The sequence below is a fragment of the Mastigoproctus giganteus genome, chromosome 9 (genome assembly GCF_048544385.1).
Source record: "Mastigoproctus giganteus isolate SK-2022 chromosome 9, ASM4854438v1, whole genome shotgun sequence".
In the NCBI taxonomy this organism is placed as follows: Eukaryota; Metazoa; Arthropoda; class Arachnida; order Uropygi; family Thelyphonidae; genus Mastigoproctus; species Mastigoproctus giganteus.
Genome location: NC_143583.1, coordinates 209,112,437 through 209,125,125, shown reverse-complemented (window position 1 = coordinate 209,125,125; position 12,689 = coordinate 209,112,437). Strand labels below are relative to the sequence as shown.

Below are 12,689 nucleotides of genomic sequence, written 5' to 3'. Positions count from 1 at the left end.
TTGCTTTCTTGCGTCATGTGCCTCTACCAATGCTAATGTTTGTGAGTTGTTCCAAGATTTTCAGCAAGCATAACATGAAAATCGGTCCGTGAACACACTTCTACTGACATAATGTTCCAAGATAAAAATAGTCTCAGTTCTAACACGATATATATTTGTAAATAAGGACAACAACAATAAAGATCAGGTCGGAATCTCATCGATGACGGGATTCAATTCTCTTTGGCGTTTTCATTCTGCAAATATGCTGCAATTATCAGACATGTGATCTGAAGTAGTTCCAGAATCCTGAGGATTTAAGGAAGTTTTTACTTAGCCATTATGAAGGTATTCTAAATTTTCCCGATGTTTCAAAGGCACTGGCATTTGTTACTGATGGTGATATTAGAAAGAGGATGCAGTAGTGTAAGAAGCAAAAGAAAAAAAAAAAACCGCATATTTTCAGACGAATCATCATTCACTTTTCTTCCAACATCAGGGAGAGTTTGCATTGGTGAATGCCAAAGGAAGCGCATCGTCCAGTTCGTTTTCTGCCAACCGTTAAATATGGAGGGGGAGGATTAACAATGGCTTCGGAAGCAGTATTTTGGTATTCTTTAGGTCCTGTCATCATCCCGACAACTGTCACCCCGAACGCACGAATTAATGCTAATGATTAATTTGATATTCTGAATGACCAGTTCGTCTTATGGTGGAAATATACACCATGAGATGAACGTGGGAAACATTGTTTCCCACAAAAATGATGCCATGTTTCAAGATGAGAATGCTCCAATATACATAGCCAGATGTGTCCAATATTGGTTTGAGAACGGAGGCTAAGCATCTCCCATGGCCTGCACAATCAACACACGCAAAACGTCATTAAGCCACTGTGGGCATATTTGGAGAGTAGAGTGAGAAGCAAATTTCCTCCACCTTCATCACTCATGGAGATTGAAAATTCCTCCATGAAGAATAATCCTCTTAAGGCTGTTCAAGATTTATATGAATCTATTCCACATAAAATACAAGCTGTTTTAAGAGCAAAAGGTGGCTTAACACCATATGAGTGCACACCTATAATTCTTATTACAGGTGTTTCCATTATTTTGTCTTCTCCCTCGCCCCCTAAGAGCACATGTTGATTCGATTCCGTATATATCTAGATACAAACAGAGATATTTATCTCGGCTCCACTGTACCGGAAGTATCGAGAACTGCTCGCATGGAATTAAATATTTGTTTCTTAATGCCCAGAGAAGAGTTCCCATTATGCCAACGTATAAAGTATTCTGCTTTTTTTCTTTCTTTCAAAATACTAGAATTATGGGAGTGTCAGTGTACGTGTTCTATGATCGGACTTGCTGCTTCAATGGCTTGGCCGAAAAAAACTGGAGTTTTTCTGGCTGAACCTCTAAATCTTGCCTGAAACCGACTAACTCAGCCACGGTGTGAGAGAGAGAGAAAAACAATACTAGGGATGATATATTGAGAAGTGTATTACAGTACTGAATTTCGCATGGAAAGACTAAAAGAAATACGTGTTATAATATTTTGATGGAACATGCTTTTTTCACAAAAGTCACGAATTCTGATTCATTTTTATATGCCTATAAACATTTTTTAACGACAGAGTCTTGTCAGCGTGTTTTTGTTATATATTCCTTATAACATTTCTATTTAACCAGCAATGTACAGTAATTATAATCGCTTTTACAACTGACTTAACAAGAATTCTGTTCCCAGTTGCAGTAGAACGCATCAGATGGCACCACCAGCATCGAGAAAAGACTTCGCATTTTATCGATTCGTTCTACAGCATTTTCGTGGCATATTCCACAACCCCTATAGTTTATCTTCCAATGAGAATCTGTACTTTTGGCTTTAATCGGCCCACTTTCTTCGTCGGTTTTTGGAGGAAACGGAAATACGTCATAGCGTGATCTCGGAGACCTACCTGTACGCCACCGAAGCCAGCATTCACCACGTGAAACAGGTAACCAGAAAAATTCCGTTGGTACCTCCCAGAATTGAGAGTAATGTCGGCTGCAAGTCGCTCCCTTTTAGTGCTACTGTTGTCGCCAGAGGTCAACGGATGGTTTCCGAGACTCTGAAAAGGGTTGTCCGACAAGGTTACCGGAGAGTTAATATGAAGGACAGATCCCAGACCATGGAGGAGGATGACAAGGTAGGTTACCGCAGGTTTTCCTCCCTAATATCTTCGCAATTGATTGTACGTGGCCTTGAAGGGATGGCGCGTGTCTCCCAACCCGCCTCTCGATGTTGCTGCCGCCTTGCAAAAGCGCTGAGAGAAAGTAGCGTGCGTGACGGTATTCCGAATTCATCCCCGCCTTTGGTAGAAGAATTTTTGCCCCTTCCTGACCTCCGTTTCTTCGCGATAAACGGCTGACAGCGCCTTTTTAATTGCCAGCATCTAATGCTTCCAATTATAAGAGATATCGACGTGTACGTCGTAAAATGCCTCCCGGGGGTCACGTCTTGAGGTCACACAAGATGACCAATAGCGAGCGATTCACCTCATCGCGGTTCAGGATTTCCAGTAGCCACTTGAAGCAACATGTAGTCGCTCGAGTGGATGGTGGTGGTGGAAGCAGAGTCATCGACTTGACAGAAATTTGAGCGAGTGTCTTTTTTAATTTGACTGGAGAGTAAGAAAGTGCCACTTGATAGTCCACAGAGAGTTCTGCAGAGTACCCTAAAATGCCCATTTTCGAGCATCCTCGTACGATGGTAATTCTGTGCCTCCATCGTGTTGGAAATAAACCTTCGCTGCTTCTTCTGAAGAAACCGTTAAGTGGAAAAAGAAATGAGATGCTTTTAAAGAAAATTGCTCAATCGATAATTTGGAAAGCAATTTTAGGAGAACCCGTATAATATACGAGACCTTTTCTGCTAAATTTGGACCTCATCTGTGTTCACTTCATTTATGTTAGAAAAAATTAAGTAACGTTTTTCTTCTCATTCTATGAAGTATCGCTAAAGACTTCTCCACTATTTCAGCACAAATAAACAGCATTTATCTTAAGAAGTACAATGCAGTTTACTGGTAATGGGATGGCCAGTGACGGGGGATGTGTGGGAGGGTTTCTTATTTTCAGACAGTCTTGTGTTACACCCGTGGACCCCATTATTTTGTGACACGAAAGTAAAATCTTACTGGCCTGTACTTAATAATTACACACCAGGTAAGATTTTGTAATCTGTGGAGACCACAAATAGCTTAAATTCAAGAGTGCTCTAATTATTACAGCTACTAATAGTTTGATTACTTCTTTCGATCCTACTTCTGATATAACTGGAGAAATTTCATCGATACAAGGTTCGCTTTTATCTGTAACAGTTTCTCTTCTGGCCACATATCAGTTATCATTTAGTCCACATCTGGAATTCTATATCTTAATCTTAATTCTAACCTGGATTCAGCATTTAATTTTCTTATAATTAAAGATTAAATTTAGAATTAGATCTTTCTTTTACTTCTGGTATCTTATGCCTAACGTATAGGATACCTTAATTAGAACAAAAGGTACATCTTAAGAATTTTAAAATTATCACATTATTAATATTAGTAATGGCCGCATGGTGCAAGAAAGCCTATGGCTTATGCTGCACCAGCCAAAAAAAAAAAAAAAAAAAAAAAAACCGAATAAAACAATGATAAAAAACATAATAATAAAAAATAATAATAAAATAAAAAGGAAATTAATCCTATCATCCTATGCGCTTCCCTTACCCGAAAGTACTATCCAGATGACCTTTGAATTTCCCCAAACTGTCGGCCTCTACCACCCATGAAGGCAACTTATTCCAGTAATTTATAACTCGCTGGCTAAAATAAAACTTCCTGCAGTCCAATCTAAACATTTCCCCCCCCCGTAACTTGAATTTATGTCCCCTAGTTCTATCATCATTTATAATCTTGAAAATTTCGTCCTGATTCATTTTACTGATGCCTCTCAGAGCCTTAAACACCTCAATCAAATCTCCTCTAAGGTGTCTAGTTTGCAACCTCTGCAACCCACATATTCGAAGTCTTTCTTCATAAGGACGCCCTTTTGCCGATCTCACCAGTCGAGTTACCCTTCTTTGCACCCTTTCAAGAAGCTCGATGTCTTTCTTTAGGTGCGGTCTCCATACTTGAACACAGTATTCCAAGTGTGATCTAACATAAGCCTTATATAATGGGATTATCATGTCCCTATCTCTACATGCAAAAGTTCGATAGTTCATTGATAGGACACCATGGGCCTTCCTTGCAACCTGTTACAACGCTCAAAAAATTTCATGTCTGACCGTATCGTAACACCCAAGTCCCTTTCCTCCAGTACTGGGTTTAGTCGAACTCCACCAAGTGAATAAATTATTTTGGGATTACTGTTTCCCAGGTGTAATACCTTACACTTTGTTGGATTAAAGCACAGCTGCCATTTTTCTGACCATTCCTGAAGTCTATCTAGGTCTCTCTGAAGAAGCTCAGCTTGACAGTGATCATTAACTACTCTACTAATTTTAACATCATCTGCAAATTTAGACATCACGCCCTCTATCCCTTCATCAATATCGTTTATGAAAATTAAAAACAACAGTGGTCCTAATACTGATCCTTGGGGAGCCCCACTTCTTACATCAACCCAATCTGAGGAACAGCCATTTTGAAAGCAAACAACCCTTTGTTTCCTGCCCTGAAGCAATCCTGCTATCCATCTAAGGATTTTACCAGTGATTCCAACCTGTTCCAGCTTATAAAGCAACCGCTCATGTGGGACTGAGTCAAAAGCGTTGCTGAAATCAAAATAATTCCCTAAATCTAGCTCGTGAGTGACCCTTTCGAAATAGCGAACCAGATTTCTTAAACATGATTTTCCCTTTACAAAACCATGCTGAATATCCTTGAGAATTTCATTTCGATCCAAATGATCCTGAATTCCACCCTTGATCATTACCTACATGATTTTCCCTACTACTGAAGTCAGACTGATAGGTCGATAATTTCCCACTTCACTCTTAGAGCCACCCTTATGTATGGGAGATATATTGGCACTTTTCCAATCTAAGGGAATCTCCCCAGAGTCTAGTGATGCTCGCATAATTAGCCTCAATGGTTCAATGCACTCACTTGTCGCCTCCCTTAAGATTATGGTATATTCCATCAACTCCAGGAGCCTTTCTGGCCTGTAGGCTCGAAAGTTTTTTCATTAAATAATCTTGCGAAATTTCAATATCATTAATTACATATTTTTTAACTTCGCTCCCACACTTTCCCATTGTCAACATTATTGAAATGATGAACGAATTTTTAATCCATCTATTTTTTTTTGAAATTTTAATGTAAATGATATCGTTTTAGAGGAAGTATACTCTGTTATATATATATGTCAAAACAGTTTTATCAAAACATTACCCCCTAAGAGATTTTGCAATCAGCCAGACCTCATTGCCTACTGGAAAACGTGTCGCGGTGTCAGAACAGGTAAATATAATACTGCCAGTTCGAGGTATGCGATCCATACGAAGTACTTGATCCGAAAAACTTCGATAAAGGGACGACTGTCAGGTACCAACAACTGTCCCTTTTTTGCCGGTTGAAGGGTGACAGTATTATGGAAACTGAGATTCTCGCGGAGTACTGTATTTTTCGGATGGTGGACAGATCATCCATGGTCGTGGTTAACTTTGGTTGCCTCGCCTTGGGCGAGCCGATAGATAGAAACAGCGGAGCAGCTGACAATGAGCCACGGGTTGACCATCGGTGGTTCCAAGACCACGATCCAACGAATCTTTCTCCGTATGGGCCACTGGATTAGGTGCCCGGTAAAGGTACCCATGCTTATGGGCACCAATCGTTAACAATGCCTAAAGTTTGCATCTGAACTGCGTCACTGGACCATTGAAGACTGGGAAAAAAGTTACTTTTTCTGATGAATTGCAGTAATGTCTTTTCCTGCTGCGCTGTGTATACGGTAGATGGGTGGTAGGGTGACAAATTACAGAGAGGAATCACTCCATTATCCTGGTCCAACAGAGACAGGCAGATTATGGAAGCGTTTTGGTATGTAGGATGTTTTCCTGGAAATCTCTTGGAGCCTTTATATCTCCTAGCCCGCACTCTGAATGCTAAAAACTACCTGTCCATTATGGCTGACCGGGTACACCCCTTCATAGTGAATGTCTTTCGGGATAGTATAGGTGTGTTACAGCATGATAATGGCTCTGCCACGTTACTGGTATTGTTCGAGAGTGGTCGCTGAAAAAGAAAGTGTCAGGTGCAGCATTAGCCGCCAAATATAAATCCCACAGAACATCTCTGGGATTCAGTGGATCGACAGATCTGACGTTTGAATCCTCTAACACAGACGATCGTAGATCTACGGGACGCTATTCTGGCGACATGGCTATTCTTCCGACAGTATCACCTGTGGAGGTGATACTGTCGGAAAGAGAAGGACACACCTGCTACTAGTAGCTGGTCTTAATGTTTTTCCTGGACTGTGTATATGTATACTGTATTGCTTTCTCTTCTTGGCTCTCTGTAATATGTTAGTATAAAGCTGTCTTTAGCAAATCCAGAAATGTTCTGCTATTGAATGAACTACCAACCCACAAGTTCTAATAAATATCTGTGAAGTTAAAATCTTCCCCGATAAGACATTCTGATTTGTTGGTCCACTCTATTTGTCTGTGCAGGTGTTCACTATACTCCTCATTTTTTGTTTTCCAGGTGTTTTGTCACACAGACTGACTCACTACTGTTTCAGAAGCCGTGTGCTTCTTCAGCTGAAGTATAACTCAATCCCCTTTTCCTGTCTGTATCTATATTTTTTGTACATATTGGACTAACTGTATTCTAATCCGTCATGATGCTTCTGCATCTGTTACTCTTAATGACTCTAATATAGCCAATATAACTGCCTGTCCCATCAGTATCCCCAGCAGACTAGTACCCCAGATGAGAGGATCATTACTGTATGCGGAAGTTCCAAAAGAAGCTATGAGTTGTCAGCAGAATGTGATACTGTTCTGCCTGTTGGTACAATTTAGAGTTTTTGATTGCCATCTTTGAAAAGAATGGTCCGATTAAGTTGGATGTAAATCTGCTTTCTTTCAAGGAAGATGTTTAACGTTAGGCAATGTAAACAAAGAAATTTACCATAGACAATTATCCCTTGAGAAGAACAATATTTTCTTATTTGGCCCTCTAGTGTTTTGGTACCATTATTGGTTGTCCAAATATGATTTTTCGCTGCACATCTGTTTGAAAAATAAATAGTATCATCCGATTTTTTAGCATCTCTGAAGTGTTCAAGAGTAAACCAAGAGTTCTTATTTTACTCAGCTGATTTGAAAGCATAAAAACCTCATATTTAGGGCTGGTCTTTATGACTAAAAGATGCAGATACAGGTAGCTATCATGGATTAAAACAATGAAACCATTTGCGAGATTAACAAATCCAACCTTTGTTTTCAGAAAAAAATAAAACTACGTTGCAGATCAGACATAAAACGTTCTATACGTGATCACTCAACTAATTTTCGTCCGGGGAGTTGGTTGAACCAAATGGAAAACCATAATTGTTTTGCTGACATGCACGTTGCTGTGTTTTTCCAGTTCATCGTAGCTTGCAAATGGAAAAGAGAAAAATATTAAGCATTTATGGGCAGAATCAATAACACGGCAGGCATTCTTATATTAGAAATTCATTCTTTAAATTGATTAGATGTTTGCTTAGCTGTCAGAAGCAATCAGAAACTTAATGCATTATCATAACAAGGAGTGGGGTGCGCTAAGCATTAGCACGTAAGAGCAGACTTTACGATCTTTAATTCAATCTGTAAAATCTACATGTTTTCTGACACGCAGTCAGGTTCTTCAGCAACGCCATGCCTGGTAAAAACACTGTACAGTCTCGATGTTTCGAGGTATGTGGGCTGGAGAGAGGTGCCTCTGATAAACGAATATTCAGTTAATGGGAGAATGTTTTTATTCTAGTAGTTGTTTGAAAGGTGTGGGGAAAGTCTGACAGACCAGAACAGCAAATATTCATATTAGCCGTGAATTATCTCACTCAAACAACATTCACAAAACTGACCTTTAAGATAATCAGGCGTACGATTTTTTTCTAATAAGAAAGGTGAATCGATATTTTATTGTTCTTATGTTTCTTGGATAGATGGACTTTTTTTATGAACCTTCCCTCAACACGATTTAATAGAACCTATAGTACTCAGTACATGGAGGTTAATGGTTAAGAAGAAGCAAGGTACTTGTTGATATTAGACTTGAATCTCTGTAGATTATAATTTTCAAGAAATCCATGCGAATTAAGTTCGTTCCAGAAAAAGGAAGTTGAAGGGTCAAATGAGGAAGAAGAAAAGTTGGTTCCATGAGTTTGAAGTTAGACAATAAATGGATGCTGACTGGTTTCAGGACATGTTCGGACTGGTTTAGAAAATAGAGAAAAGGAATTATATGCGACCCCAAGAACGGGGATTAAATTTCATATAATTATACTGTCTTAACGTTTTCTGAAATTCAATCGTTTTTCAGCTCCTCAGAGACCGTCTCCCACTATGTCGTTATCAGTCTATCTCACCTTTTTGTACTCTTTCTGCTCCATCTAAATAAACAAACTTATAACAAACAGAATTTCTTGGAAGAATTTTAGAAACAGATTCAGTTAACAACCATTTGACCTTTAACCTTTTTGGATCGCTCGTTTTCAACTGGATGAACACTGTTTATAAACCGAAGCCAGTGGCCATGAAAAAAAAGTACACGAAATCGAACTAAAATTAATATTTCATGAATATTAATAAAACATCAAGAATTGCGGATGATGTTCGTTAGGAGCTTTTTCGTACCCATAAAGAACTGCAATGGGGGGTGGGGGTGGTATTTGAGACAGTCCATAGTACCATTTGTTAAAATATTAATCATTTATCTATTTATAGCAGTTTCAATGCATTGTACAGTTACAACTTCCGAGTCACCATTTCTCTGATCGTTTTCAACGTCACTTGTGGAGAATGGACTTCACCATGCGTGGAAGAAGGGTGTAGAAGAATGACGTTGATCGATTAACTCTACAGAAGTCATACTTCCAGGTGACGAAGACAAGAAAACCAGCACAAGAAAGAGAAGGTTTTATTTTGGAAGTCATTGTTTGTTTTCTAATGAGTTTATTAAAAAGTGGTTTCACTTTTTAATAAACCCATTATAATGAAGAAATACGAGGAAAGGTTTTTCGTGAAAATAGAATTGATGAGGAAAATAAAGTAGTTTCAGTTTTAGAAGTTTCCAGTAGTTAATTAATGTTGACGACTGACTTATGCAAGCCGAAACATAAAAGCAAATCGGGTTACCCCTTACTGATGATCTTCCACGTTTCAAAGATCCTCTCCAATCACAAACTTGTTTCCATAACTTTTAAACGCATGAATTGCTGATGAAATCGATGTCGTTTTTAGACTAAAGCGAGAACGGGTAACAACTTTCCGATTGAGAAAAAAAGCGGTTGATGAAACCAAATTCAAATTTAAAAATCATAGTATTTAAACGGTAACACTTAGTTCACCTAAAATTCAAAAACTTTATCCGAAATATGACGATAAAAGTCGAGACGACATATTACCCAAGCCTATAAAGGGAGACAGACCTGGTACTTTTTAATTGAAATATTCAGAATAAAATTATCTTCACAAGATGGCGGCAGGACATTCATTGGCTGTCAATGAAGATCGTGGCAATAAGAGTAATGAACATGATAGCCAGAAGGCGGCGTCGTTGAATCTCGTGCCTCGATGAAAATATGTATCCGACATCCAAAATCAGTTCTGTCGTGGTCAGAGGAATTAACAGATCTCTTTTCTCTCTCAAGCATGCAAAGAAAGAGTTACAAAGAAAAATAAGAATACACTCATCTCAACAGTACAAGGAAAGTACAAGGAAAGAACAGTACAAGGAAAGATACAATGAAGTGCGGAGGGAATACACGAACAAAATTTATCATGCCAAACAAAGTTCCTGGCGTGTCCTGTTGGAGATGAAAGGCAATAAAAACCCTTGGGGTTTAGTTCACAAGAAACAAAGTAGGGTTCACGGATATCCTTCCACTCGTTCTGAGAGCTCCTCTGAGACGCTTTCCTGGGAGGAGACAACGAATAAGATTCTGGATGTAATAATCTACAAAGAAAATTCTGATTTTGACAGGATAAAATGTCATCAACGCTACTTGACCTCTGCCACAGAAGAGCTCTTCACTGAAGAGGAGGTTGCATTAGCCATAAATAAAATGAAAAAAACTCCTTGACTGGACTTCATCAAGGGGCAGTCTGTGAAACGCCTTTGGTCTTCTGCACCTGATGTTCTAGTACAACTATTCAACACGTGTCTTAATGAAGGTTCCTTTCCTACACGTTAGGAATATGTAAACCCCAGGCTTTTACCCAAAGCTCCAAACTGTCCCACTGGTACAGCCCAAAGCATACCGTCCAATTGCTCTATTACCAATATTAGGAAAGGCGTTTGAGAGATTACTTCTCACTCGTCTCCACTCTGTCTGTGAGACCAAAGGACTCGCCTCTCCACTCCAGTGCTCCACTATTGATGCACAACTTAATACCAGATAATTCTGATGCCCGTTAACTACTAGCACATTTTATAGATTTTAAGGGAGCTTTTGACAGTCTGGTGGCCAGTGATCTGCGGCGAGCCAGAGTATCTGGCAGCTCTTTCAACATCTTCAAATGTCTTGCAGACTACTTTTCTAGCAGAAAAGTTACCATTAAAACAAAATTTCATAGTATCACCCGCCAACTCACCAGAGGCTGCCCGCCCGCAGGGCTCTGTTCTGGGGCCAGCTGTTTGGAATATGATTCTGGACGAATGGCTCTTGCGGGACTTCTCCCATATCACACAGCTCTCATATACACTATTTCCTTCAATAGTTTGTCATTGAATACTTAAAACAATAATAAAACTGATAAGAAATTTAGGAGAACCAACAGTTCTAACAGCTCTGGGCTTTCGTGCAAATATTCTCAGTTAGTTCAATGTATGCCTGAAGATAAATTGTTTTAAGAAGAGTTTCCTAGTTCCCAGCATGTGAATTGAAAATTTAATTTGATTTAACTGCCATATTTGTGACAGACTGGCTGACAATTTCATGTTAAAAACTGTAAATCATGAATTCTTCTGAAAACATTCAACTGCTATGGCTTCACACGTAAATCATTTGTAACCAGAATTAAATTTTATTAAAATGCTGGGAGATTCAATCAAAGGTAGAGGTGAAAAACGGCTATGCATTTTAGCCAAGTTCAATGGAGGAATAAAATACGCATAACTTAACTTGATGGTAATAAACTCCGTAATGGACACATTGGTTATTTCCCATTTTACTGTAGTAATTTACTACCTATATAACAAGTATCATGGTTTTTGCTGGCAATGTCTTAGATTGTATACTTAAAGGTACTGTTGTTCTGGACGAATTACCGTTGTTAAAATATGTGCCAAGTCTGTTGTAAGAACAAAAGATTAAAATGATATATATACCAGAAAAAAATGCTTTCATATGCAGATGACCTGGTTATCGTTATGGAGGGTCCTACTCGTGCGGCTATTGGGACCAGAGCCAACACCATCCTGAATGCCCTGTCGGTTTGGGCTGAAGAGAATTAGCTGGATATCTCTATAGATAAAAACCTACTTCTCAAAGGACATCTTGACATCAGCAGACCACCAAATATTCGTTATCAAGGACAGGCACTTAAGAATCAACGTTCATTCAAATCTTGTGGTGTTACCCTAGATGCTCAGAGAACCTTCATGCCACATTTAAATCCATAAAAGAGAAGGCCAAAAATTACATCAATATGCTCGCTTCATCCACAAAGACCGGGGTCTTAAGGGACGTGCACTTCACCTTCTTTATTCAGTTGTCTTAGTATTAGTAATGGCCGCATGGTGCAAGAAAGCCTATGGCTTATGCTGCACCAGCCAAAAAAAAAAAAAAAAAAAAAAAAATCCGAACAAAACAATGATAAAAACAAAAAATAAATAAATAAACAAAATAAATAACTAAATAATAATAATTAATAAATAAAAATAAATAAAATAAAAAATAAATAAAAAGGAAATTAAACCTATCATCCTATGCGCTTCCCTTACCCGAAAGTACTATCCAGATGACCTTTGAATTTCCCCAAACTGTCGGCCTCTACCACCCATGAAGGCAACTTATTCCAGTAATTTATAACTGGCTGGCTAAAATAAAACTTCCTGCAGTCCAATCTAAACATCTCCCCCCGTAACTTGAATTTATGTCCCCTAGTTCTAGCATCATTTATAATCTTGAAAATTTCGTCCTGATTCATTTTACTGATGCCTCTCAGAGCCTTAAACACCTCAATCAAATCTCCTCTAAGGTGTCTAGTTTCCAAACTCTGCAACCCACATATTCGAAGTCTTTCTTCATAAGGACGCCCTTTTGCCGATCTCACCAGGCGAGTTACCCTTCTTTGCACCCTTTCAAGAAGCTCGATGTCTTTCTTTAGGTGCGGTCTCCATACTTGAACACAGTATTCCAAGTGTGGTCTAACATAAGCCTTATATAATGGGATTATCACGTCCCTATCTCTACTTGCAAAAGTTCAATCGATCATCGATAGGACACCATGGGCCTTCC

At 38.9% G+C, this 12,689-nt stretch overlaps 1 protein-coding gene across 2 annotated transcripts in view; it reads left to right on the top strand.

Moving 5' to 3' along the window:
- The first annotated feature begins 1,821 nt into the window (after window positions 1-1,821).
- The window catches only part of LOC150081086 (inactive dipeptidyl peptidase 10-like), a 68,821-nt gene continuing 57,953 nt past the window's right edge, over window positions 1,822-12,689 (top strand). Inside the window, exon 1 of one of the 2 annotated variants that reach the window (XM_090382016.1) lies at window positions 1,822-2,170. In XM_090382016.1, coding sequence (XP_090238142.1) covers window positions 2,078-2,170 — 93 coding nt within the window. In that variant the 5' untranslated portion in view covers window positions 1,822-2,077. The remainder of the gene's footprint in view (window positions 2,171-12,689) is intronic. The other variant, XM_090382017.1, reaches the window with a different exon arrangement.